The sequence below is a fragment of the Gouania willdenowi genome, chromosome 4 (genome assembly GCF_900634775.1).
Source record: "Gouania willdenowi chromosome 4, fGouWil2.1, whole genome shotgun sequence".
Classification (NCBI taxonomy): domain Eukaryota; kingdom Metazoa; phylum Chordata; class Actinopteri; order Blenniiformes; family Gobiesocidae; genus Gouania; species Gouania willdenowi.
In genome coordinates, this window is record NC_041047.1 from 22,890,491 (window position 1) to 22,918,278 (window position 27,788).

The 27,788-nt window shown below is 38.1% G+C and overlaps 1 protein-coding gene across 2 annotated transcripts; it reads left to right on the top strand.

Annotated features, from left to right (window-relative positions):
* Nucleotides 1-1,730: 1,730 nt before the first annotated feature.
* On the top strand, nucleotides 1,731-25,115 carry pdgfra (platelet-derived growth factor receptor, alpha polypeptide). 2 transcript variants are annotated; one of them, XM_028444203.1, is made up of 29 exons: nucleotides 1,731-1,904; nucleotides 3,988-4,063; nucleotides 4,516-4,806; nucleotides 4,930-5,190; nucleotides 6,337-6,476; nucleotides 7,197-7,359; nucleotides 7,733-7,925; nucleotides 9,302-9,417; nucleotides 9,503-9,799; nucleotides 9,881-10,147; nucleotides 10,224-10,354; nucleotides 10,446-10,614; nucleotides 10,711-10,900; nucleotides 11,007-11,122; nucleotides 11,244-11,370; nucleotides 11,457-11,653; nucleotides 11,958-12,052; nucleotides 12,460-12,592; nucleotides 12,775-12,879; nucleotides 13,786-13,896; nucleotides 14,257-14,410; nucleotides 16,279-16,439; nucleotides 16,726-16,841; nucleotides 18,840-18,962; nucleotides 19,042-19,153; nucleotides 20,994-21,093; nucleotides 21,265-21,370; nucleotides 23,045-23,280; nucleotides 23,368-25,115. In XM_028444203.1, the coding sequence occupies exons 2-29, from the start codon at nucleotides 4,006-4,008 to the stop codon at nucleotides 23,513-23,515; spliced, it is 4,416 nt and encodes a 1,471-aa protein (XP_028300004.1). In that variant the 5' UTR covers nucleotides 1,731-1,904; nucleotides 3,988-4,005; the 3' UTR covers nucleotides 23,516-25,115. The 2 variants fall into 2 exon arrangements, with proteins under 2 accessions (XP_028300004.1, XP_028300005.1); XM_028444204.1 differs by having other exon boundaries at nucleotides 13,792-13,896.
* The last annotated feature ends 2,673 nt before the right edge of the window (nucleotides 25,116-27,788 follow it).

Here is a 27,788-nt window from a genome sequence, read left to right on the forward strand (position 1 = left end):
CTCCTCAACGATGAGTCATCCTGACAGACTACATTTAGAGTAGTGTAATGGTCAAATGTTGAGCATCAAAATGTGTTTTTTCCTGACTCAAGCCTAATATTTGTAATTTGTGAAATACTGTGAAAATGCGTATCATTGTAATTTTAAAATGAAATGAAAATTGGAATTTGACAAGCGATTCACACAAGCTTGTCTAAGTAATATCTAGTTGCTACAAAAATAAATTCATCAGACTGTGATAAATGTATAGATTTGTTTTCTTTTCTTTTCTTTTTTTTACACAACTTTAATATTTATGCAGAGGTTTATGGAAACCCGATAGAGCATTATGTATTCATAATAAACCTTTCGTTGTGTGACCTATTAATATACAGACACATATATCCAAGATATTGATTTCTTTAAAATGTAAACGCACAGTGGAATATATTTGATTATTTACAACCCTGTGCAGTGCATCTTTTTTTTACAAAGCCACCTGGTGGACAGTTGGAGAACGACAGTATGGCGTCTCATGAATCCTGCAGGATAATTAACTATATCATAATAATCAACATATTAGAGCTTTTATTGGTGTTGCAGGCGCATATGATTATGGAAACTAATTTCATCACATCAGTATGAATTGATCATGCATTAAAAAATAATGAGTCGTAGGTTTTTATTTTATTTTTGTTTATTTATTTATTTATTTATTTATTTATTGTTTTGATGCAGCCACTCAAACGTGAAAAACCTGTAGTCGGTGTGCTGTTACTCAGTCTTCCAAAGTTCAGATCCTTTGTTTGAAGAACAAGGACACTGTTCTTTTTCCTAACATGTGGAAGTAATTGCGCCAAGCGGCAGCAGCCCGTTGTAGGGGGATAAAGGGGGGATAAAGGTGGGGGTAGGGGGTGCACAGTGTCAGGCCTGGGGCTCCTCTGCTCCGTGCGGGGACACCGGACTGATACACCTATTCTTACACCACAGATAGGAGGTGGTGGTGGTGGTGGTGGTGGTTCACAGAAGCCATTATTCTAAGGTGCCCTTCAGCGCAGCCTGCGGGCGCTGAAGGGCTAAACGGAAATGGGTTAGTATTCGGTAAACAGCTGACACCTCTGATGCAGAGAAAAGCACAGAATAATCGCTCCAGTCTGTGCGTGCGTGAGAGAGAGAGAAGTGTGTGTGTGTGTGTGTGTGTGTGTGTGTGTGTGTGTGTGTGTGTGTGTGTGTGTGTGTGTGTGTGTGTGTGTGTGTGTGTGTGTGTGTGTGTGAAAGAGAGAGAGGAATGTGGGTGTTAAAATTGTGGTGTTGTAGCGCCCCCTATATCTCAGTGCGCCTCAGCCAATCTTGTTGACAGACGCTATGGGCGCAATATTGGATTTCACCTCCAATAAATATGGTTGAAATGAGCACAGGGGCGTACGTTCTTTCCATTCTGACTTTAGGAATAAACTGGAACCAAAAACAGAACAACAACTTTGCCACTATTTTATATATAGAACAGAATGTAAAGTGGATTAATTTCTCTAGTTACACCCTTTGACTAACAAAAAGAAGAAGACTTTTACTTTGAAAGAAGCAGTTCAGAGGGAGGAGGGGAAAAGGGGGTGTCATTTCCTGAGAGTTATTTATTTAGTACCAGATGATTACTTTTTTTTTTTTTTTTTTTTTTGTCGGGGGGAGGGTTGAGGGAGAAGGGAGGAGGAGGGTGGAACATTGAATCAGTTACAGGTCGCTGTAGCCGGAGCGCAGTTGTAGGGGCGGTCGTGGATGCGGACAGAGGGTCACACACACATGCTCACACAGCGCGCACTCCCTGAGGATTACAGCCGCTGTAAGGGACCCTCACTGCGCCTTTTGGAGCCACCATTCACTGCGGATATACTGACACCCAAGGAATAGAAAGAAGGGATTAGTCAAAGGTAATAGAAAAGTCAATTCAAACTAATTACTTATAGTTTAGAGGGGGAAAAAACAAGGATAATTTTAATTGAATATAAAGATGAGGCTATCTATAATGGGGAAAACATTTGTATGCAATGAATTGAAATCTAGTTTCAACTTTATTTGTACTTAAACATAGAGGTAAATTCCTTTGTATATTTTCCCCCTCTTTAAAAGCAGATAGTCCTTTAATCCTGCAAGTTTTAAAAAAGTAAAAAAAAAAAAAAAAAATATATATATATATATATATATATATATATATATATATATATATATATATATATATATATATATATATTGAAAATGCATCAGGAATTCGTCAGATAACCGCTCCGTGCACCATATGGTCTCCCTGCTGGACGCCGGGTTATGGGACACGTCGTTGACTCTGCTGCAGGATTTTTTTTTTTTTTTTTAAGTGCTCTGCTTCGGCCTCACAGCTGGATATGTCACCCCAAACTACAGTAACTCAGTGTTCTGTGGAGGATGCTTGACACTTCTTTGGAAATCTTTTGTAAAAAAAAAAAAAAAAAAAAATGTCATTCTAGTTTTTCATTGGCATGTTGGGAAATAATGTGGATGCTTTTGCACTGGGAGCACTGGAATGACTGGGAGAGAGCTGCAGCTGCACTGACTCAAGTGCATTCTTCATTCACCACCTACAGCGCTGCTGCTGCTGCTGCATGTGTCACAATGCAACATTTCAGAGGAATGTATAGGCTACCGTCAATATTTTTGACATTTCAAACCCATTTCACTTCGGAGGGTTTGGAGTTGAACGCGCTTTGGTGAGGACGGACGTCACATCTGGACTATACAGCCACCAGGAGGCTACCATTGGACACCAAACTTTTTTCTTTTTCTTTTTCTTTTTTTTTTAAACTCTGATCTGAGCGACAGAAATAAGTGTTTGTCAGCTGTTGTTGCAGAATATTCCAAGCTGCTCTGGATGGTTATGGAATCTGGCACATTTGTTCAGTCGCATGCAGAGAGAGTGGGAATAAAAACCAGAGGAGGACATGCCTGTATAGGGGAAGATTTACGCGCAGCGGATAGGCAAAGGAGTTGCGCCAAAAATTCCTCTCATAGACATGTTTTGAGACTCTACCGTGTGCAAAAATACGTCGAAAAGTATCACTTTTTTTTTTTTTTTGGTCAACTATTGCCATGGTAATGTGCTCAAATTGGGATTTTCTTTGTGTTAATTATAGGGTTGCATAAACCCAGGTTACCCACGGACAATTTCGCCCGTTTTGACTGAGCCATATCGGTGAGCCGCAAGAAACTGAGAGAGGCCAGAAGTTTTTATTGTTTATTCACAGTGGAGAAAAAGATGATTTTTATCCATGCACGGCGGAAAAAACATTCACCAAGGAGGAAGTGAAAAATCTAAATACTACATGTTAAATATGCTTATTCTAAGCGAGACTTTGAAGATGTGGATTAGGAAAATAATGTAAACCCCCAAAGGGAGTAAACAGGCGCCCCATGGTGTAGGCTTAATGGAAAAACTGTATTCACCAGTAAAACACCCCCAGCAGAGCTCAGTAACCAAACGGGACATGGAAAGAATTATGAAGACAAGCCAGAAAAAAGTTCTGGCATTTTTAAGAATGTGGTTTTTCACTCTTAATTTGACAAAACGACGATTTTCATCAAAATCTGACCCAAAAAACAAGGCCTTTACTTGAAAAACAAGGCAGAACTAGGCGGAGATAAATTTAAAGTTGGCACAGAGGGAACGATTCAAGCAGCGAGGCACCTTTAAAAGATGGACTGTGTCGCCCTCTACCGGCATTTGAAAGAAATGCATTCATACTTCTGGGCTTTCCAGGCTGACAAACATCCCTCCCAACATGTCCACAGATATTTCATACTGTCTTGTACAAACAAAGAAAAAAGCAAAGGAAAAACGTATATTCTGTGTGATTCAACGTCATAAGACAATGATGAGAATATAAAGTCATTAATATATCAATAGAAATTATATATTTAACATGAAGAATTGACGTGAACAATCAGTAAATCTTCATATTGAACAGCTTTAACTGTGCTTCACAGGCCTTGGCATCCATCAGAATGGATGGGGTGAAGTGGCACCTTGTCCTTGGAGTCGTCTTGGCCGTGCACATTCCTGGTAAGTTCCTTTCACACTCTTTCTTATTCCTTTCTGACATTTTGGTGACACGTTTCGGTAACACTTTACTTGAAGTTTTATATATAAAGCCAACAATAAGGCGTCATGAAGGCTGTCATTAAGTATCGTTCGTTACAATATCTCTAACCCATTGTTACCCTAACCCCTAACCCTAACCCCTAACCCTAACCCTAACCCCTAACCCTAACCCTAACCTTAACCCTAACCAGACCTAACCCTATCCCTAACCCGACCTAACATTACTAGATCCCTCCACCTAACCCAAAAATTCCAACATAGCTCCAAAGGTGTCATAATTTAGTGAACGACAGGGTTCATGACACCTTATTCATGCTCATGACAGATATTGACAGCGTAATGTCAGCCTTATGTATAAGACTTCAAGTAATGTGTTTAAGACATTTCTTACAACTGGCCCAATTGTCTTTCAGTAACCTCTGGTCTGTCGCCACCAACCATCGTATCGAACCGCGAAGAATTCATCCTACAGCACAACTCTGTGTTCAACATCAGCTGCACAGGGAAAAAGAACGTGGTTTGGGTTGAACCTCTGCCTCAAAACACCTTTGTCTTTCCTGGATATTACACCGCCACCCTTTTCATTTTCAACGCTACCGTGGAAAACACAGGCTACTATATGTGCGCGTATGAAAACCAGGAGGGTGAGCTGGACGGGGAACCGGATGAGGAAAATGAGACGGGAATATATGTATTCGTCCCAGGTGAATGAGATTCTTTATGTACATTTTAAACACATTATCTATAACATCAACAGCTGTTGGACCACTGTTACAGACAGATGTAAGATTAGTTTAGTATAATTCTTGTCTTTGGCACACACACAGATTCCCAGCGTCCGTTTGTCCCTGAGACGCCCGATAACCTTGTTGTTGCCATGGATCCCTTCGGAGTGACCATCTCCTGTCGTGTGTCGTATCCCGACTCTCACGTCATACTAAAGAGTGTCCTCAGTGGAGAGGAGATGTCTGCATTTTACGACAACAAGATGGGCTTCTTCGGCAGCCTCTCCCCGGGACAGTACCAGTGTGAAACCACCGTCAACGAGCACACGTTCCAAAGTGCCATTTACACAGTCACAGCGGAGAGTGAGTCCACACAGATGCACGGCAGTATTCATTTTGTTAACTAAAACTAAACTATAACTGAAATAACCCTGATGATTAAATATTGACTAAAATTAAGTTGTGTTTTAGTCAAAAGACTATAACTAAAAGTAAATCAAAATGAAGATGTATGGTCAACACTTTACTTGAAGTTTTATACATAAAGCTGACATTACGCTGTCATTATCTGTCATCAGCATGAATGAGGTGTCATAAAAGCTGTCATTAAATGCTAAATTATGACACCTTTGGAGCTATGTTGGCATTTTTAGGTATAGGTGGAGGGATCTTGGCGTTAGGTTGGGTTAGGGTAACAAAGGGTTAGGGGTTAGGGTTAGGTAGGGTTATAGGATAGACATGAAGGGATAATGATAACAAAAAAACTGGGTTTATAAAAAAATAACAATAATAAAACAAAAAACAGCTAAAATTAGAGAGGATAATAATTAAAAAATAAATAAAAAAAAAAAAAAAAATCTGGTTCATAAAAAAAGAAAAAGAAAAAAGCAACCAAAATTAGAAAGGATATTGATATAAAAAAAAAAAAAAAAAACTGGGTTTATAAAAAAAAACAATGAAATAATAAAAAATCAAACTCAAATTGGAGAGGAAAATTATGAAAAACACTGGGTTTATAAAAAGATGATAAAATAATATCAAACAAGACACTTAATGACAGCCTTCATGACCCCTTTTTAATGCTAATGACAGATGCCATGTCATAATAATGACAGCTTAATGTCAGCCTTAAGTATAAAACTGTGTTACCAACTGATGCAGAGCATTCAGTGTATCTTAGTCCCTTTATAAAGTGGGTAAGGAAGGTTGGTTGTGAGAGTGACCAGAAAAATTCGTTTTGGAAGAAAAAAAGTGCGCAGCTGGAAATAATTTAATGTTTGTTAACCACAATATGGCTTCAAGGTGATCTCACTGCATGAAGCCATGACATAAAGTCATTATTATTGGGAGCGGAGGTCATCTCACAGCAATGACTCACTCTACATACATGTGTATGAGTAATAGTGACCCCCCCTTGGATAAATGAGGTCATGCCAATCATACTGTCATTTACCTTGGGATCTGTACGCTGGCCGAGCTAATATCTGCTCTCTGGTGGACAATCTGCAGCTCCAGATCAGATGAAGGACTTTGACGTGCAGGTCAAAGCCAGCGAGGAGTCTGTGAGAGCAGGGCACACGTTCAACATCACCTGCACCGCTCCTTCCGGCTCCAGCTACCAGCAGCAGTGGGTTCACGCAAAAAAACAGGCAAGATGCACTCATTTTACCCCTTTCACATTATTTGTGTTTCATTTTTTCCCCCTCTTGATGCTGCTTCTATTTCCTACCCAGCAGCGCTGAGCCTGTAATAAACGAACATTGGTTTTGGACTCAAACCTTGCAATGGCAAGAGGAATATAGCTCACAGGACAGTGCTTAGTGGCCACGAAGTATGTTGTGTGTGTTTGTTGCGAGGACGCTGGCCAAAGAGCTGGCTGGAGAAGTTAAAGCAAAGCCAAATGTGCTGATGGGAAAGTTAAGGTTAAGGACAAATGGCTTGAGAAAAGGAGGCAGATCAAAGGAAGGGAAGTAAAAGGGCAATAAATTCTTTGTCCCCAGAGACTTTGAGGTGTATAGGACGGATCCTGTCAGCACATGACAGCCTACCACTGAGCTCTAAGTTACCACATGAGCTTTGAGTGACAACTCAGTGTTTGAGTTTCATATGCAATTATCTCTTTGTATTTCTGTTGAGATTCATGGTTGTTGCTGCTCAGCGTTTTTACTTGAGACAGGAATGCAAGAATGTCTTCCTTTGTTTGCAGTTTCAACTCCAAATACTGCATATTCTTTTATTTGTGATCCTCATTATCTGTGCCGCCATTGGCCTGAGAACCATTGCTATGAGACTTTCTAAAATCATTTTACATTTTTGGGGTTTTTGCAGTGGGAAATTTTGAAATCCCTATATTTTTTGTTTATTTAAAGGCCTCAGAAGCAGTTCAGGTGAAAGAGGTTTTCCCAGACCGGATCGTCTACACTCTCAACATCCCACAAGCCACCTCTCTGGACAGCGGCACCTATGAGTGCTCCGTCACTCACACTGGGAGCAGAGAAGTCAGAGCCAACAGTGTGGCCGTCACCGTTTTTGGTAAGAATTCTGTGCGGAGTGTCTTTGGTGAGGATTAACAGCAAGTTATGTCAATTACATTCATGTAATGCTTCATCATCATTAATTAGTTAAAGTTGGGATGTGGGCCTAAGGTGCTTTCAGTTGTGTGGAGAAGTCATTTTCTGCCATGAGGCCATAAAAATGAGCGTCTGCTTTGAACATCAACTGCTGGGCTTTATGGGATGGTTTTAACAGATGTTTCTGAGGCATTTAGCACACATCAACCCTTGCTGTCACTTCATCTGCATCCTGACTATGTTGCACTGTATTCGCTCCCAGTCTCAGAGTGGATCCATTTTTTTTTCTTTTAAAGTAATTTCCATCACCTTTTTGATCTTTGATTTTCTTTCAGAGGACAAGTCATTCGTCGCTCTGGACCACAGTGGCATTCTAGCCACTGAGTTTGTCACCATATTGGAGGAGACTGAGTTTACCATCCTCATTGACGCTTACCCACCTCCTAAAGTGACATGGATGAAAGATGACATAGACATACAAGGAAACTTTTACATACACACCAAAGTTGGCCATATTCAAGGAAACAGGTGAGGATTAATCTTTGCTTTCAATAATATTCCATAAGGTGAATTATTCCTTTGGTCATAGCCTTCACCTATACCACAAAAGCAGCAGGGTTCAACACCCAATGTGTCTTTATCAAACACAAAATATAAGTTTTTTTTAAAGTTTTTTTTTAAGCTCTTGTTTTTATTCAATGATTCATGCATGGTGTAAATCCAAGAATTGAAGAATTGGTTGATTTTATTCCCTCTACAGTTATGTATAGAACTAACATTTAGTATGTTTTCTGACATCTTATCCTGGTTAAATCCCAAAAAGTCAAAAGGCTGCTTTTCTGTTCTAATCCTACAAGTTAAGATTAAGTGAGCATTATTGCCTTTCTGTTTCACCAGAGTTTTCAACCTCCCTGAGCTCTCCTTTAGCAATTAGACATGCTGAAAGCCCAACTAAGAGATTGTGATATGGCTTGACTAGTCTATCAACTTCTAGCCTGTGTAAGTGCCAGTGAATGAGGCCATTTGTTACGTAAACAACTCTCTAATGCACTCACTAATGCACAAACTCATAAAACACAGTGCCCACTTAAAGATAGAGGTGAAAGGGTTGATTAAACTCAAATTAATTTTGAAGAATATTTGTTCACAACTTTCCTGAATTGAAGGATCATTGAACTAATTGCACTGAAGCCAAATGTTAGTTTGACTGTTTTGTGTAGCGCTTATTATGCTGCGTAATTAAACCCCCAAAAAAGTGTTAGTTAGATTGCATTATTATTATTAGTTAGTGTACATACTGTTTGTGGATTGTTAAATATATACTTTCATACTGCTGTTATTATTATGATTTTATACCAAACAATTTATTGTATAAGTTGTCATTATCATGACGTGTTTATATATATTTAACAAAAAACACAAATTTAATCAAACTGATTATTTATTTGCAAAAATAATATGTAATCCAATCAACATTCTAATATTGCTTATATACAGATCATATCACAGTAAGTAAACTATTATCAGCTTTGATTAACGATTGATATTTATTTGTGTATTTTTGTTTTTGAGCCTTTCCAAACTAAATCGTAGCATTAAGCTATTTTTTTTTGTGCTTTACGCAAATTACCTTTCAAATATTCACAGCCCACCTGATGTGCCTTCAGGGCCACACTTTGGGAAATAAATAATATAATTTAAATAAATAAATAACAAATACAAATAACAAATAAATAATTTCCCCTGTTTTTTTCATTAAAGTATATCTTATTCTGAATCACTGCTGGTAGAGTAAAAAGAAAATAGGTCTGACTTTATAGAAAAAGTGTAAGGCAAGACCACCTGATGGTAGGGTCTCTAAAAAAATTAATTTGATTGAAGTTTCTGCTATTTTTGTCTTGCAGATATCAGAGCATTTTGACATTTCGGCAACCAATGGAAAAAGACAATGGAAAATACACCATCAAAGCAGAAAGTGGCTCACGCACTACCCAGTTCTCCTTTAATCTCAAAGTGAAAGGTAAATGGATGGATGGATGGATGGATGGATGAATGAATGGATGTTGGACGACAAGATAACTAAAGGCTGGACGTTTTTCTTTCAGCCTCCCCTGCAGTTCTGCTCCCTCCCTCCTCAGCCCCGGTGCTGCTGCCAGAGCTGGAGGAGATTGTGGTGTCCCTTCACAATCCCTTCACCATATCTTGTCGTGGAGGGGAGAAATTGGCCTGGGAAACACCCCTGGATGTGCCTGAGCAGACGCGGGAGGACAACAGTGGCCTGTTTGTCACTACTATCACAGTGGAGAGAGCTACAGCAATACACACAGGCTACTACACATGCTTTTACAACAGAAACACAACTGAAGACTCAGACGACAGCAGCATCTATATCTATGTACCAGGTATGGTAGCTCCTCTGTGCTTGTGTGTTTAATAACTTGATGTATATCATTTTCTGAAAAACTTATTTTCCTCAAAAACAGACCCCAATGTTCCCTTTGTGCCATCCTCTGTGCCATTTGGCAACCACGTCCTGTCGGACCACGAGGAGATGGAGATCCAGTGTCGAGTATCAGATCCAAGGGCTAATGTGACCCTGCTTAGTGTTGACACCCAACAGCCTGTGCCATGTGTGTATGACAGCAAGAGGGGCGCTTTGGGGATATTCACAGCTGGGACTTATGTTTGCAAGGCTGTCATAGGCGGAGACGAGCACTACAGCAGTGAATACATCGTTCATGGCTGGACAGGTGTGCAAAAATACCTTGTTGGCTAAAAAAATGGAACATCTGTGATGGAAGGTATTTAAACCCTGTTTTTTCACAGGTGGAGCTGCATTGCATGTTGAGTTAACAGCAAAAAGAACTGCACTATTGGTGGGAGATGCGCTTACCATCACCTGTCTGGCTCGGGGATCTGAGATTCTGGAGGATCACTGGAAATACCCTGGAAAACTGGTGAGGGCATGCATCAAGATACTGTAACTGACGTCGATCTGTTTGTTGGCGGCCTGTGGTTGACACTCCTTGATGGATCATTTTACAACAGGCTAATCGTGCTGTTAAAACTGTGCATGAGAATAAAAGGGATCAGGAAATCCTCTATACACTGACCATCCCGCAAGCTTCAACCAAGGACAGCGGCATCTATTCCTGCTCCATCACAGACATCATGACGAATGAAAGCCAGACGAAACAGCTAGCCATCCAAGTCTTCGGTAAAACGTTTTTTTCTACAGCAAAGATCGTTTTGCACTAGTGTGCTAAGATGTTGAAGATCCATTGCTAATCATTGCGCATTGAAATTTCTACAGCTGGAGAGTTCATGTCCATTAAGCCAGAGTTCCGGCCTTATGAGTCTGCAGAGCTGGACGAGGTTCATGAGTTCAGGGCCATCATCAGTTCTTTTCCCACTACTCGTGTCACTTGGCTTAAGGACGGCATTCCGCTCAGCGATGTCACAGCGGAAATCTCTACCAGCCTTCGGCAAACTAGTGAGACCAGGTGATTGTCTGCTAATGACAACCTTAGCGTGAAGTTGCCACTCATCAGAGAGCTCTAATTAGGGCTTAGCACACCTCAACTTTGTGGTGTTTTCCCCCCTGTGCAGTTATTTAAGTGTTCTCACCTTGATCCGTGCCAAAGAGGAAGACAGCGGAAACTACACCATAAGAGTTGAAAATGGAAACCAAAGTCGGGATGTGGGTCTGGTCCTGGAAGTCAAAGGTCAGAGGGAGGAATGCTTTGACATGTGTTTATGTTGTTTTTCTTTGGCTTTGAAAACTTTCAGCCCCACGTTTACGGCTCACCCTGGTTAACTCAGTATGTGTCTGGGACATTGTTACAGTACCTGCAGTCATTGTAGACCTGATGGATATCCACCACGGCTCAGCCACAGGCCAGTCTGTTGTGTGCATAACAAGAGGACAGCCCACACCTGTAGTGGAGTGGTTCATCTGCAAGAACATCAAACAGTACGATAGTTATTATAAATTAATAGACATTCAATCAACACACTTTTTCCCTTAGTTTGTTGTATTTATTTTTGTCTTTGTCTCAGTTGTGCCAATGACTCTTCATCTTGGGTGCCCCTCAACATCAACTCCACTGAGATCACAATGGACTCGCACATGGATGAGGAAAATAACCTGGAGAGCCAGGTTCTGTTTGGTCATCTGGAAACTACACTGGCAGTGCGTTGCATGGCTAGGAACGAAATGGCCAGCGTTAGCCGGGAGGTCAAACTGGTGTCCAATGGTAAGAACAAACAGCTTCAGAACCCTTACTTCTACCTTGTTCCTTCCCTTTAACACAGAGTGAGATAAATGATGTAAATTATTGTGTTTAGGGCTCTGCTAGTCCTTGAATCTTTGGGTTTTTCCAGAAAAGCCTCACACTTTTATCTTCACTCCCCTTTTCCTGACAGCCTATCGTGATCTCTCTTTTTGATGTTTCTCTTTACATTTTTCAGCACACCAGAGAAATAACATTCACTCATTTTTTAAGAAGGACTTGATCCTTTTCCATTGATCATGTGACCACTGCTTTTTTTCCTGGACAGGCCATCACCCAGAACTGACTGTAGCTGCTGCTGTGCTGGTGCTCCTGGTCATTGTCATCATCTCACTCATTGTCTTGGTTGTTATCTGGAAGCAGGTACAAATGTGATCATCACATTGCATTTATTCCCACCCCTCACCTTTCACCCATTTCCTCACCCGATTTCTCTCTCATGGATAAGATAAAGGTTTGGATGTTAAACAATTGTGTGTTTAAGGAAAAAAGGGTTTAAAAATGTTAAACAAAGCATGGACTATCTTACTCAACAAAAGATACGAACAGCAAATTATTTCGACATTTTCACACTGGACTGTATTGGCTTTGCCGGTTTGCCAAAGACACGATCATGGTCTATCATGACCAAATAGACTATCATGGCCCTTATAGCTTTTCCATTGGTTTGGCCAATTCAAGAGACATGGAAATGTGTTTTCTTTAGGTGCTGTAACTTGATTACAAAGGTTATCAAACAGTATTTTATTTTATTTTTTATATCTTTACAGAAACCTCGCTATGAGATCCGTTGGAGGGTCATAGAGTCTGTGAGTCCAGACGGCCATGAGTACATCTACGTGGACCCCATGCAGCTTCCCTATGACTCCAGATGGGAGTTTCCCCGTGACAGACTTGTGTTGGGTAAGCTGGGAGCTCTTTAGCCTCCCTGCTGAGACTAGATCACAATATCTAGATGCCTGATTTGTCCTGAGGTTGTAATTAATTAGTTTCGTTGAGGTGACATTCATTGAAGTGGTAACGGTTCTGCAGTTTCCTTTTTTTTCTTACGAGATTATAACTTATTGCTTTCTTGTGATGTGCAGGTCGTGTTCTCGGCTCTGGAGCCTTTGGGAAAGTTGTTGAAGGCACCGCTTATGGACTCAGCTGCTCCCAACCAGTCATGAAGGTGGCAGTAAAAATGCTAAAGCGTGAGTAATAAGAGAGTAACTCATTGTATTTTAAAAACACAAAAGAGCTGATATTATGGTACTTTAAAAAAAAAAAACTAAAGGAATTAGATGGGTTTTTTAGGAACTTGGGAGAAAGAAACTTCCAGAAGTGCACAAAGGCCAGAGTTACATTAAGATTATGGTCATATTGTGTTTTATTGACAATAAGTTTTTTAAAAGTAACACTTAAAGACAGCAGTGCATGACCCTAATATATTTCTAGAAAAAATATATCTAGGGTGAGATCCAGGTTACTGTATCCATCAGTGGAGTTGTTCTCGAGGGGCATTTTTTATGCATAACAAAAAGCTTGGAGCTTGGACAAGCCAGAAACAAAGCTCTGGTTTTTCATTCTAGTCCCCACCAGAGCTCAGAAAAGGACCATGAGTCCAAACGTTTATAAAAAAAATTTCCACAGGGTGGTTGGGAACAGTCATTTCCTCTGGAACCAATTCCCTAAAAAATACCGTATCGGGGCCCCTAAAACACCACATCTGTGTAGAGGAACAGCAATCTAGCTCCAACATCCATGTGTGATGATTAAAGGAGAGATGAAGTAAGGCCCATGGTGCTTGACCTGTTTCATTTAGACATATTGGGAAAATATGGTTTTTAAAAGTAGCTTACAAAGTGTTTATTGTAAAATTAGGGTTTACAAAGAGATACAAATGAAAACTTGAATTTTTATACTTCTGATAATGACTTGTGTCTAACACAGTGACTACATTACTGGAACTGCTCTTTCCAGCTCAGAGTTCATTTTCCAAAATTCACTATACTTTGAAACATACAGTATTGAAAAAACATGAAAGATGTTAGTGTAGTAGAGCTGGCTGGATTGGGTGTGGATTAATCATAGTCACTTGCTGTTGTGTTTTCCATCAGCTACAGCACGCTCCAGTGAGAAACAAGCTTTGATGTCTGAGCTGAAGATCATGACTCATCTTGGACCCCATCTTAACATCCTCAACCTCCTGGGTGCATGCACTAAGGCAGGTGAGCAAAACCCAGAGGAACCTGAAAAGGAGAGATAAATGCACACTCTTTTTACGAGTGGTTCAGAAACCGTAAGCATCGCAATTTAGTCCTGGCTTTACAAGTCTACATTCATGTTCACATATAACACGGAGAAAACACAAACTCTATAAGACCCAGAACTGCACATTTACAAGTGCCCAAAAAGACTGACAGGCCCGCCTCAGCTCATGGAGGGCTGAGTATTTTAATGGGCTTTTTTTATGGGAAGTAGAGGCTTGTCCTCTTGACTGTGCTTTTAGTCTTTATGAGGCCCTGATAAGATTAGCCTGCAGACTGACGCCAATACGTGACTTTATCTGCCTGCCGTGTTCTTCCCAGGCCCGATCCACATCATCACCGAGTACTGCTTCTACGGGGACCTGGTCAACTATCTACACAAGAACAGGGAGAACTTCCTCAGCTTGAACACAGAGAAAACCAAGAAAGAGCTGGATATCTTTGGAATCAACCCTGCTGATGAGAATAGTCGAAGGTACAGAGTTCTGCATGACATCTCAACCTTAACATGTGTTTACAATAGGCCCACATTCACGTGGAAGTGAAGAGTTTGGTCATCTGATTGCGGGGAAATGGATGTGCAGTTGGATAGGTCTGGATTTAAGTGCAAAGATCAAAAGATGGTGGTTGATATTTAAAACTCTGTTTTTGAGGCACGGACATTTGTTGCGTTATCACACCAAAAAGCTTTTTAGATGTTTTAGGCAGTATCAAACAGCACATGGCCACAGTCAGAAAAATACTACCATCTGCCATCATGGTTTTTAAATTAAAAAAAAAACAATGCTGTTCTTGGTGTGCTGGGTTTTCATGTTCTCTCAGCATGCATGGGTTTTCTCTGTGTCTCTGGTTTCTTTCTACAGTACAAAAACCTACGCTTTTACTTGTCTCAAGTTCTTTTAAGAAGTCATAAACCATTGATGAACTGGAGTCCTGTCCAAGAAGCATTACACTGAGTGCAATTTGTGCAGAATAAACTTATTATTAAAATTATTATCAAATCATTGAATGTGTTTAGCTATCTTGTTTGTAACTACTTCAAAAAGGATCTCCTAATCAAAAGAACAACCAGTTATGGCTTTTATGAACATTAACAAATCGTATATGATCATTTGCATTTACTAAGATTGTTGCTTTCTGGAAAATAATCAAATTAATATATGAATAAAAGCACATACATTTTTCAAAACATGCTTTGTAAATGCACATATACTCCCGCTTCCTCCCCCGATCAATAACTTTAGCACAATTCTCCCTGGACACCAGAAGTGTTCTCAGCTTTCATCCTGATTTCATTGCTGAGGTACCTGTTAAATGTGTTATGTCACTTCCCTCCCTCTCTGTCTGTCCTTCTGTTTGAGGCTCATCTGTGTTGATGGATGACTCACAGTGACCACACCTCAAAACCATGACATGATTTAACCCTGGCCATCATGTTTGCTCCAACCACATCTTGTTCTAACCTCAGCCTGAGGCAGGAGTGGTTTTAACACAGCCGCGCACACCCACACACACACACAACACATTGTCATGCATACAAGTGAACAGGGAATAAGAGGCCTTGGACATGGATATATATATATATATATATATATATATATATATATATATATATATATATATATACAGTATATATATATTAGCCTTCACTCTCGAAGAAATGCCTTTAATGGTAGACTGGTATTTGATTAAGCAAAAATAGGAATTTAAAAGAAGAAAAAAAAAAGACCTTTTCTTGATATTTGATATTTTGATACACTGTTTTATTTCGAACAAATGCAATAATACAAGAAACAAGATTTGATGCAGCCGGCTTCCCTTCAACAAAAAACAAAAACAAAACAGTTACATATATTACTGCATACACATATGTTTTGTGTTTGAAAGGGAGTGAGTGAGAGTATAAACTTATTAGTCCCGCCCCTTTTCTTCCATTACAGTAACAAATAATCAATTTTCAGCATCCTGTTTTCAAACCATTGCTTTTGTTAATAACCCAATTTTGTTTTATCTGTATATGATTTAGATTAAATACACACAAAAAACATATTACACACTTTCAAAAGTGTCATATAACTTTAAGATATTTTCTTTATATTTTCTTTTAAATTATTTATAGTCTCTTTCTAATCGTATTGAAAGGTATACACTAAAAAGCAGTGCTTAAGAAAAAATGTATTAATTAATGCACTTTTTCTATGCTTAGGCATATGCCTTCGACTTTATGAATACTGGTTTGCAACCAACTTTGTGAATCAACCCACATGTTAAGAACCGCTGGAATAGATTGCTGAGTCATTCTTTGACTTGTCACCACCAACCACTCTTGTCTTATACACACAGCTACGTGATCCTGTCCTTCGAGAGCAAAGGAGACTACATGGATATGAAGCAGGCTGATAACACCCAGTATGTTCCCATGTTGGAAATGAACAACACCTCCAAGTACTCGGACATCCTGCGATCCAGCTACGACCACCCACCCTCGCAGAAAGGCTCGAGTGGTACGCACGCTTTCACTCTGTCCTCACAAAGTGCACTCGCTTGGCTTTGGCGTAGTGCTTGAGTCAATGTTAGTTAAGGAGGTACACCCTTGTCAGAGTTTAGGTTTTGTGCAGCCCTGTAATTACACAAACCGGATAATTGCAGCACATATATAATAATGCCCAGTCTCTCCCTGCCATTAGTAAAGACCAGATTTAAGCAGACATTGCTATATTTACAACACATGATGAACATGTACCCCTGAATCACATTATGATGTGTCCGTGCTTGTGTTTTTCAAACCAGAATGTGAGACTGACAACCTGCTCTCAGACGATTTGAATGAAGGCCTCACCACTACAGACCTGCTCAGCTTCACCTACCAGGTGGCCAAAGGCATGGACTTCCTCGCCTCCAAAAATGTACGTTTGACTCTTTTGCTTGTTCTCACACACATCCACACCCTCACATCCTGCCACGTCCCTCTACACTCATGTCAGCTTGTTATTTTGATTGCCGTGTCTTAAATGATGACAGTGGTGGTGCTGATAAGAGGAGTTATACTAAAACAGCAGTCGTGTGATAAGCAGTCCTGTAAAGGTTAGGGAGCTAAGGCGTTGGATATAGCCGCAGCACAACCACAGCTAGAATTAACCCGGCAGGAACACACAGTAGACATGAAGCCATTCATTGAGTTTACATTCGTATAGTTATTATCCCTGAATATCCAGTGGTTACAGCCCTGCTTCCAACTGGCATATGTTTACACAGAGCTTTATAAAGCAATATGAAATGTGATTGAAAAAATGAATATGACTGAAGTGAAATACACCCAAAAGTACTCATGTTTAGTAGTGGTTGAAGCAGATTTCTTTTTTTTTTTTTCATACTGCACAAAATAAAGAGTTTACATTGGGCACTGAGCTGTACACTATTAGATTGGTTTAGTTTTTATTGGTTAATTTATTGTCGGAGTCAGAGCTTTAACAGTCTGGTGGTCAGACCAAGGGAAAAGGGAAAGAAGCATTAGCTTATGTTTAGCCCCCCCCCCATTTGATGTCTATATTTAAAAATACAATATTAATTGATCATCAAAGCAAAATAATATACATATACAATTTTAATTGTTAATGAAAGCAAAAATATACATATACAATATTAATTGATAATTAAAGCAAAATAATTTACATAGACAATATTAAATGATAATCAAAGCAAAATAACATACATAGACAATATTAATTGATAATTCAAGCAAAATGATATACATAGATAATATTAAATGATAATCAAAGCTAAATAATGTACATAGACAATATTCATTGATAATCAAAGCAAAATAATATACATAGACAATATGAATTGATAATCAAAGCCAAATAATGTACATGGACAATATTAATTGATAATCAAAGCACAAATAATGTACATGGACAATACACACACACACACACACACACACACACACACAACTGGTCAAAAGTTTGAGAACACCACACTTCTTCCAGGTTTTTACTGAAAATGATTCAGTTTATTGTGTCATTGCACTTTGAAATGAAAAGGAACAAATAAGCAATTAGAGATGAAAAAGAAATCATGGAATCCATGAACACTACTGTTCACCTGATGCTCATGAGGGTCTGGTACCACAGTGTGTTCTAACACTGCTTTTATGCAAGTAACCAAGAAAAGTTGGAACACCTGTAGGAATTATTAGCACCAGCTTTCAAGGCTGATTCAACGTTCATTGCTGCAGAACAGCTTTACATTGTTAACCCACTTCGTGTTCCCTGAAAAAGGCCTATTCCTGTAATTCTGAAATGTACATTATTTTTCAGCTTTGGGTAACAAAACATTTTTTTTAACCTCTGGCTGTTCAGTACTTACCTTTGTACCATTTCAAGCTCTTCATTGGACTTGCACAACTTGAATTGTAATGTAACTGTAAAATAACTGGAAAAATTAGGGTGTTCTAAAATATTGGACCGGTAGTGTATATACTTGATACTGACATACAGAATAAAGTTTCAGGGGAAAAATTATAATAAAACATTTAAATGAAAAAAATTAAATAAGCGTATAGAAAATACACTTTACTCCTCCCTTTCATACACTCTTTTGTGTACTTACCATCAAAATATCTTTGTTTCTTTTTTTTTTTTAAATATTGACATATTCCTATTATATTTAAATTAATTTGGTAACGCATTCCATAGCCTCACCCCTCAGACATACATCTACTTTTCATGGTTGTGTTGTGGATGGGCTGTTTCTAGTTTAGATCACCTCTGAGGGCATAATACCCCTCTCTTCCTTTGAACATATTTTGTAAGTTGGAGGAAAGTAAGTTGCTTCTAGTTTTGAACATAATTATTGCTGGTTTTTGAATCACTATCATTGCTTCGGATCTGTTTTTGCAGTGTGTGCATCGAGACCTTGCAGCGAGGAATGTCCTTCTGTCTCAGGGCAAGATTGTAAAGATCTGTGACTTTGGGTTGGCAAGAGACATCATGCATGACAATAACTACGTCTCTAAAGGCAGCGTAAGTCTCCTCACTATATTCTTACCACCACTTGTTTTTCTAGTGTTGAAATAAACATTTGAACACTGTCTTCTCTCAGACCTTCCTGCCAGTGAAATGGATGGCACCAGAGAGTATTTTCGACAACATGTACACTACACTGAGTGATGTCTGGTCCTACGGCATCCTTCTGTGGGAAATATTCTCCTTAGGTGAGCACAAAGATTTTTACAACTCATTTGGCTGAAAACCAATACTGATATTTCTTATTCTTTATCTAGTTTCAGTAGTAGGATTAAACAACTAAATTATTATTCACTGTTTTTTTTTATGTTGACCTGCTAGCAAACACAGACATAGGTCAAAGCTGAAAATAATGTGGCATTACAAAATAGGAAAAATACATACGTTATGTAAAACACGTCATTTTTATTCATGACAATTGGTTTTAAAACAAACAATGAAAATACATACAGCCTTGACCTTTGCTCAAGGTCATATTCAAGGCCAGGAACTCTTCAGAAAAATGAACAAAGTGAGACCTCAACACTCTCAGGACGACGAAGCTTAGCCAAAACAAAACAAAAATATTTTTTTTCCCTATAATTTGGCCACAAATTGAGATCCAGTGTCCAGGCTGGTACCATTGAACAACCTTTCCTTTATATGTGTGGACCTGACCTTTGCTCTAGGTCATATTTTAGGTCAAGGTCAGTCTTTTGTTTTTTCTGCATTATTGCTTTCAATTTCATTAGCAAAATAAACAATTTTGTCAACAAATCCAGATACAGGTTGTCATTTTTGCAAATTTTCAATTGCCAAATATGTATTCACCTTGCGAATGCAAGTCTTGCCTAGTTCTGCTTTGATGTTGTAGAGTGATCATTGATGAAGGGCGTTCAGCCCAAAACGTCACGTTTTTTGGTATAAATTAATTAAAATTGGGAACTAACCGCGCAGTTGTGCGGACTTTTTTCATTGCATCTTTGGACTTTTTGATCCAGTACACTGCTTTCAAAGCGATGTGCGTGTTTTTTTTGATAGTCCTACATTGAAGTTGTTGAGTACCTCCTACCTCTCCTGCAGTCTGCTCCCCACACACAAGATGGCGGCACTTAGTTATGTCTCTCCATGTGTGGTGAGGCATCTAGTATTTGATTTCTATGGGTCGATCAAGGAAGCAAAGCCTAGTTATTTTATCGGTTAATTACATTGGTGGAATGGCTGATATATTTTGAAAGTCAATATTGTTTGATACCATTAACCGCTAATGTCATGCATAACTAGCAGAAAGTTCAGATTTCATGTTGAAACACAAGCACAGGCAATAAAAGTATATTGTTTAAATGTAATGTGACATTAAATAGACTAAAGCTAAACTAGGATTTACATAAGCAGTGCTAACAAGCTAGCCAGTTATGCTAATCTAGCCTTTCCATGACACTACCGCAAGATGCTGTAGGAAGCTATCAAAAATTCACATTATCGGAATTGAAAGAGGTATTTTTATAGCTCATGTGAAGTATCCATTTATAGCAAAACTTCCCCAAAACAATGTGGCTGGTAGAAAAGCCATGTGGCTAGCTAATGAACAATACAATAAGGTCTGTATATTTAAATATAATTGATTAAAGTATATTTGGACTGGTGGTAAATTTAAGATAGATAGATAGATAGATAGATAGATAGATAGATAGATAGATAGATAGATAGATAGATAGATAGATAGATAGATAGTGAACTCATTAACTTAAAGTGATCCTCAGGATCATTCCAAACTTTAACACCGCAAACGAAATTCATTGTATATTTGACAAATAGTATGCTAACTTAATAAATGATAACACCAATATATGAATTTGAATGTGTGAAAAGAATTATGACCGTAACTATCCCAACTTCTCTTGGTTTATTCATTTTTTTCATTGTCTTGAATTTTTCCAAAGTCTTGAAAAGTCAAATCTGCCGATATTTGACAAAGATAGCTTCTTTAAATAATCTTGGAAACAAAAGTGGCATTATAAACTAAAAATAATTTCCTTTTGTGTGAAGGTGGCACTCCATACCCTGGCATGGTGGTGGATTCAAGCTTTTACAACAAGATCAAAAGTGGATACAGGATGACCAGACCCGAGCACGCACCCAATGACGTGTATGTGGTTACACTGCTGTTACCTGAAGTAGCCATTTGACCCTCAAAATCTGGACTGTTTGTAACTGGGCTGTGATATGCTGTGGCTGACACCAGATATGCAAAAATCACAGGGCACAGGAAAGTTTGTACTGTTTTCTATAGTAACAGAGGCCATTTTTGTGTTTTCAGGTATGAGATGATGATGAAGTGCTGGAACAGTGAGCCTGAGAAGAGGCCTTCCTTCGAGGGTCTGAGTGATAATGTAGCATCTCTGCTGCCCTCCAGCTACAGAAGGGTGAGGCCTCTCGGGAACTCACTTTGCCCCACACTTCAGTAGATACATAACACCTGCTTTCTAAATCCATGCCCACCCATTCTTTACCCGTTGATCACCCTTACGCACTCCTTTCCTATTTACTTTTTTACATTTTCTGGGTTTTTATTGGCTGCTTTGCTATCATTTTGCAGAGCAAAGTACAGGCTGAAAATAATTTAAACACAGTCTTTAAGTAGAGGGTTGTTCGTTGAAAGGCTTGCTTACTTCCCCTGGGAGTGCTTTAGGAGTGTTTCTGTAGAATGTGTGTTTAGGGTGCGAGTGCAGCAGCTGGATGTCAGGGTAGCTGGCCTCAGTCGAGATAATGACGCAGCTCTAGCTCTCGCCTCCACCACCCATGCTTAATTATCCCATTAAAGTCCACGCCACACATGGCACATCAAACGTTTACCTCTGCCTCCTACACTGTTTTAATGCCATGACTGGCTGCATAAGAGGAGGAACCAGTTCTTTATTTTTGCACCTCGTGTCTTGCACGAGGTGTGTTTTTTCTATCAAACCATCCAGCTGTTGATTTGTGGGAACTATTAAACACTCACCTTCCCACTTCTGTGTGTCAAACTCAAGGCTTGGGGGCCAAATTTGGCCCTTCATCATATTCGGTCAGGCCCAAAGAATGATTTTGTTCATAGATTACTAGATATGTTTGGAGGACGTTTTGATTTTAGCCCACGTAGAAACAAAAAACACACAGAGCAATATGTGACTTCTGAACTAACAAGTTTGACAGCATGGGTAATTTATGATTGATTACAATTATGATGTAACTGTAAAAACATGTTGTTGTTGTGATCATAATGTAATTGTAATTGAGTTCAGATAATGGACTTTGTAATTGTAATTGACATGGACATTCTACAAAAACTGTCATTTACAATTTAATTAAACGCAATCTGTGGAACCATGTCAAAGTTCTATGGCTTACACATATGTAGTGAACAATTATTAAAATATGTTTCATATCAACTTTTTCCCCCATCTGTCAGTTCTCTTCAAAATCGTTTTACCATTTTAAAGAAAAATTTAATCTAGGGGCATACACTGGCTTGTTCATGTGGATCTTGTTGGGTTCTTTCTTAATATGGACTTTATATTTTGTTCAGCACTTTGAGATTACTTTGTGTATTTTGTGCTATATAAATAAAGTTAATTGAATTGAATTGACTGAAAAAAGGCTAAGACGTCCCCCACAGCAAAAATATTAATACCAAAATTTTTCATTGATAAGGAAGCCTAACAAGGTAACCATGAGATGAAAAACTAATTAGATGATAGATCATTTTTAAGTGTATTCTGCAGCTGATTTAAGACATGAATCAAACTAACCCGTTGTCATAAGAGATGCTAACAGAAAGCTAACACAAGAGGAAGGGTACATTTTTATCTATTAAAGGGTCAGTAATTGTGATTAATTGTAATTGAACTTTAGTCATTTCTAACGCAGTTGTAATTGACTTTTAGGGGAAAAATAATAATTGTAATTGGAAAAAACAGCCAGTCACTGTAATCGTAATTGAGTTGTAATTGAACATGGATAATCCCAACCCTGGTTTCTTTCATTGCTGCTTCAGTGTGATGCATTTGGTATTTTTCCTGTCTAACCATTGATACATTCATCTGTTTTAATATCTGCAGCATTATGACAACGTGAATCACGAATTCCTCAAGAGTGACCACCCTGCTGTTACTCGGGTGTGCGTGGAAAATGACGAAGACTACATCGGAATCACCTACAAAAACCATGGAAAACTGAAGGACAGGGAAAGCGGCTTTGATGAGCAGCGCCTCAGCTCTGACAGTGGTTACATTATCCCCCTTCCGGACCTGGACCCTATGTCAGACGACGAATACGGAAAGCGGAACAGACACAGGTAAAAAAAAAAGGCTACATTTATCAGAACTTAATGAACTCCACAACAAAAGGCTTTAGTTCTTTGGTTTCGTTTATAACCCCACAGCTCTCAAACATCTGAAGAGAGCGCCATCGAGACAGGCTCAAGCAGCTCCACCTTTGCTAAACGTGAGGGTGAGACACTTGAAGACATCACGCTTCTAGATGAGATGTGTCTGGACTGTAGCGACCTAGTAGAGGACAGTTTTCTGTGACAACTATCCCAACTGGGGAGCGGGAGCAGCATGAACAACGTATCACAGGGTCAAAGGAATTCCTCCTGTCACCTCTCACCCTGTCTGGGTGGGTCTGTGGTGATATAAGGTACGCAAAGACCGTTTTCCTGGACAATGCCCCCTGTTGATTCGGAGGAGTTTGCAGGCTTGAATTGAAGCCTGGATGTTGGACATATGGAAAGGACGTCTTCCTCATTCCAAAGCTTTACTCTTGTGGGCATTCATCAGCAATATAAGCAAGAAAGGACGAAAACAAACAGTGCCGTTCTATCGGCTCTAATGATACCATGGGATGTGCGTCATACATAAAATATAAACCACTACAGAAGAACTATTTAATTCACATGACTTCAAAAAAGAGCCCTAGCACGGGCAGATAGACTTAGCTGTTGCAACAGAAGCACCTGATGCTGGTACAATCAGTCGCAATACATGGATATAAAAGCACAAATTCTGAAGTATGTTAATTTTTGTTGTGTATTACCGTATATTGTCATTGATGGCTAAATACGTGCAGTATTTCAAATTTATTTTTTTACTTCAGCTATCTGTAATCATGTACTATTTGTGAATAATAACTAGACTAGTTGTTAGAAGGACTTTGAGAAATGAAACCAGTGGATTTAAGTGCAGCTCTGCTTTCTTCCCCATCTCATTGGACATAGAATTATTATACAATATAAATCCTGCTGATAAAGACCTCAGCCAGGCAGTTTTCTTCAAACAAACTTTGTCAGACAAAGAGTGATTGTAATGTAAATAGCTCCAGAGTTGTTTTATGAGAGAGAAGTGTTGGGAAAATACCCAATTCCTTTATGTATATAACAAGCTTTCCAGCCCTGCTAACGCCAATGCTTTCAACATGTCTGTAAAAAAAAGGAATATTTATTAACAAATCAAAGCAGAAAAAGTTATCACCAGATGTTATGGTCTTTAACAGTATTAATAAATTCACAATTTATTTTACATGTTTTAGGAAAAACTAAAACCGTTGACAAACTTTGGCAAAAGGTAAATAAAGGATTAAAGGGATGTAACAACAATTAAATGCATGATTTATCTCATGAATATCTTCCCTCAACATTGTGTCCTCCCTCCCATTTCCATCCCAGATATCTAGATATGCTAAAACACCAGAGATTCATGTTGTTCTGATGTCATACATCAATACTTAGTGTTTTCCTGCTGCTGTTCCAGCTGTGCCACTGCCTCCTCCTCCCATTGACTGTGACAATATCTGCAATCAGTTGCACTTTCATTTTTTTTTTCTCTCTTTTTTTTTTTTTTTAAAGAAAACATCCAAACCTCCATAATTACTTTGGGGTTCCAGAACAAATCCATCATATTGAGCGAACGACTCAATCAAAAGTCTTGTTTTGGTCATGGATGTTTAAAGCTGTGTGGATGTGAATGCTTGAGCTGCCAATGAATTGTGTGATGTAGCTGATAAAGGTACCCGATCAGTCATTATAGGTGATTATTCTCAGTATGATGATCTAATGTTACGTTTCATTATTTTTACATCATGTACATTAAGATGGTTTATATTTCAATAAATGGTTTATGATATCAAAAAGTGTCCCATTGCCTTGTGTATCAAGATAAACAAGTTCATCAGGAGACTTGATCAAATGTGGTCAGTCTGAAAATGTATTGGGGTATAAATTACATAGTAAAGAGATAATTAGTTTTAAAATATGCCAAAAAGACAGACCTGACATGTGATAATGATTTGGTTTTATTCACATGCCCTTGTTCTTTGTTCTTGTTTTTTAGAATTCGACCAACCAAATTTAGTTTTTCAAAAAGCTGTTGAAAACACATATAATCTTGCATAAAACATAAATCTCTATATTTTCCTGTGCAACATGCATTTCACAGCATGCCTGTCAAAAGAAAAGTTTCTTTCAAAATAAAAGACAAGTTCAACATGATCGACATTAAGTATTTATTCATTTTTAACCAATGTCCGCGACCCACCAGCTGAGAATTGCTGCTCTATACGATTATGCATTCACACAGCAGTCGAACTGATGGAGGAAAGCTACATCTGTAGCCATAGCCCCACGGATATCATCATCAAACCAATCCATCTATACATTTTCCGTGTATGCATAAATGAACATATGTATATGACAATAATCATGAAAAAATATGGCAAGGTTATAAATTAGTCAAAAATAGATCTATATCATATAGAATAAATAGATAAATGCACAAATGACCATGACAAGCAAGCAAAAATAGTTCAGTTTAATACATATATATATATATATATATATATATATATATATATATATATATATATATATATATAGTGAGTTGTGAGGAAATCACTAAATTGTCTCTTCAATCAAAAAATAAATAAATGCAAACAAAAATTTGACACAAAAACAATTGCACTTGAACACTTTTCATTTGAGCAGCTTTTAATTGGTCGTCCCACTGTGGTTTTGTCCATCTTGAGTTTGTACCTGTCAACACTGATTTAATGCATTATACTCTAAATTAACTAAGTCATTTCAATTGAATGTTAAAAGTTGATAACATTAACATCCTTTTGCTGCCCATGTGGTGGTATTTTGTGTCCTGAAAGATGGCTCTGTGATGTGTAATAGAATTCCACATAAAGTTTAAATAAATTGCAATCATATTAGCATTTTGAAAAGTCTTATTTCTAAACCATTAAAGCTAAAGCAAAGCTAGGTTTTTCGTTATTTCAAATGATAAGGTTTATAATATGACTTTTAGCACCTGTCACGATATTCCTCTGACAGCAGATTTTGAATCATTTATTATATGATAGAAATTTTATTGAAAGTACATGTAATTAGTACGGGATTGCTAGAGCTTTTATTTCAATGAAGAAAAAACAAAACAAAAGCCATGAAATTTAATCTAAATTTATCTAAATACATATAGGGAAAAATGTTTTAATATTGTCTTAAATATTTAATTGAATTGAAGAAAAGTATTTGCTTTTTATTCCCCCTGACTTGTTTTTTTTTGTGGGTAAAAAAGTAGTAAACAATGAGTTTTGTTTACTTTTACTCAAATTATAAATTCATGAAAACATTTGCAATTAAATTTTGTAATCGGATTGCTGTCAGTTTGCCTCATGTATCCTGTAGAGGTCGGTGTTGCACTGATGATCCATCTATATAAGTTTCATCAAACCCAGTGATGAATTCTGACTGCAGTTCTTATTAAAACAAAACAAGGAATTATAATATAACAGCTCAGATTTGCTTCTCGATAGAATAAAAAAGTCATGATGCAGTTCTGTAAAAACTTTAGAAAACAAACATGGTCATTAATATTGTTGATTTTGTAGGTACGTTGTACATCAATGAACTGAACTGTAATTCTACTGGAGTTGGAAACCCACTACCCTCAATAACACTAATACAATTCACAAGAACAGATACAGTAGCTACAGTTATCAGCACATGGTAAAATACATCAGAGCCGTGTTTACAAAGCCAAACTTGATCAAAACTACCAAAAAATATATGCTGCAAATATTGACAAAACAAGATACACAGACAGAGGCAGGTTTGAGGAAACATAAGCCAGGTTCTAGAATGTTTTATCAGCCCAAATTCAATGACCACTAATTCTTTGCTCAAATATTGACTACTTTTTTTTTTTTTTTTTTTTACACAAGAACAAACAAAAAAAAAAAAAAAAAAATGAGTAGCTCACAGCAAAAATTCTTTATGGCATCTTAATCATTTAAGTAAACACAAATTGATAGCCTATAACAGTGTTGAGGAAATTGGGAAATACGTCAAAAAACATAGCAAACTTAAAGTTACATAGCCACTGTGTGCACATAGTTTGTGTGGCTTCAACTCCAGCTTAAATTAAAATGTAAATATAAATAACAGCATCTTTTTTTTTTCTTCACTTCATGGTCTTGCCACAAAGTCTGCTCAACTTTTTTTTAAATTAAGTGTGAATGAATAAAATTGTATTTATTTATTTATTTTTTGCAAAAAGCTTACATACACAGTGATTGAAAAATAAATACAATTATAAAAATGTAATAATTCAGCTCACTAAGATACATCATTTATTATCAATACAGTAAATTAATTTGAGCAGGTCAATTTAAAGCTCCTGAGAGCAGGTTGTCTGTTTCTCAACCTGGCTTAGCTTCAAGCACAATATTGGCTCTGTATTTAAACTACTTGATTCCTAGTAACTCCTAAATACCCTAATGACTCTACTCCCTCCACATTAGGGTAAT

Excerpts from the sequence above, each read along its gene's own strand:
- pdgfra (XM_028444203.1), top strand. The coding sequence starts at position 4,006 with ATGGATGGGGTGAAGTGGCACCTTGTCCTTGGAGTCGTCTTGGCCGTG. Across the intron at positions 5,191-6,336 it reads TTACACAGTCACAGCGGAGA|CTCCAGATCAGATGAAGGAC; the intron begins GTGAGTCCACAC and ends GACAATCTGCAG. Across the intron at positions 18,963-19,041 it reads ACTACGTCTCTAAAGGCAGC|ACCTTCCTGCCAGTGAAATG; the intron begins GTAAGTCTCCTC and ends GTCTTCTCTCAG.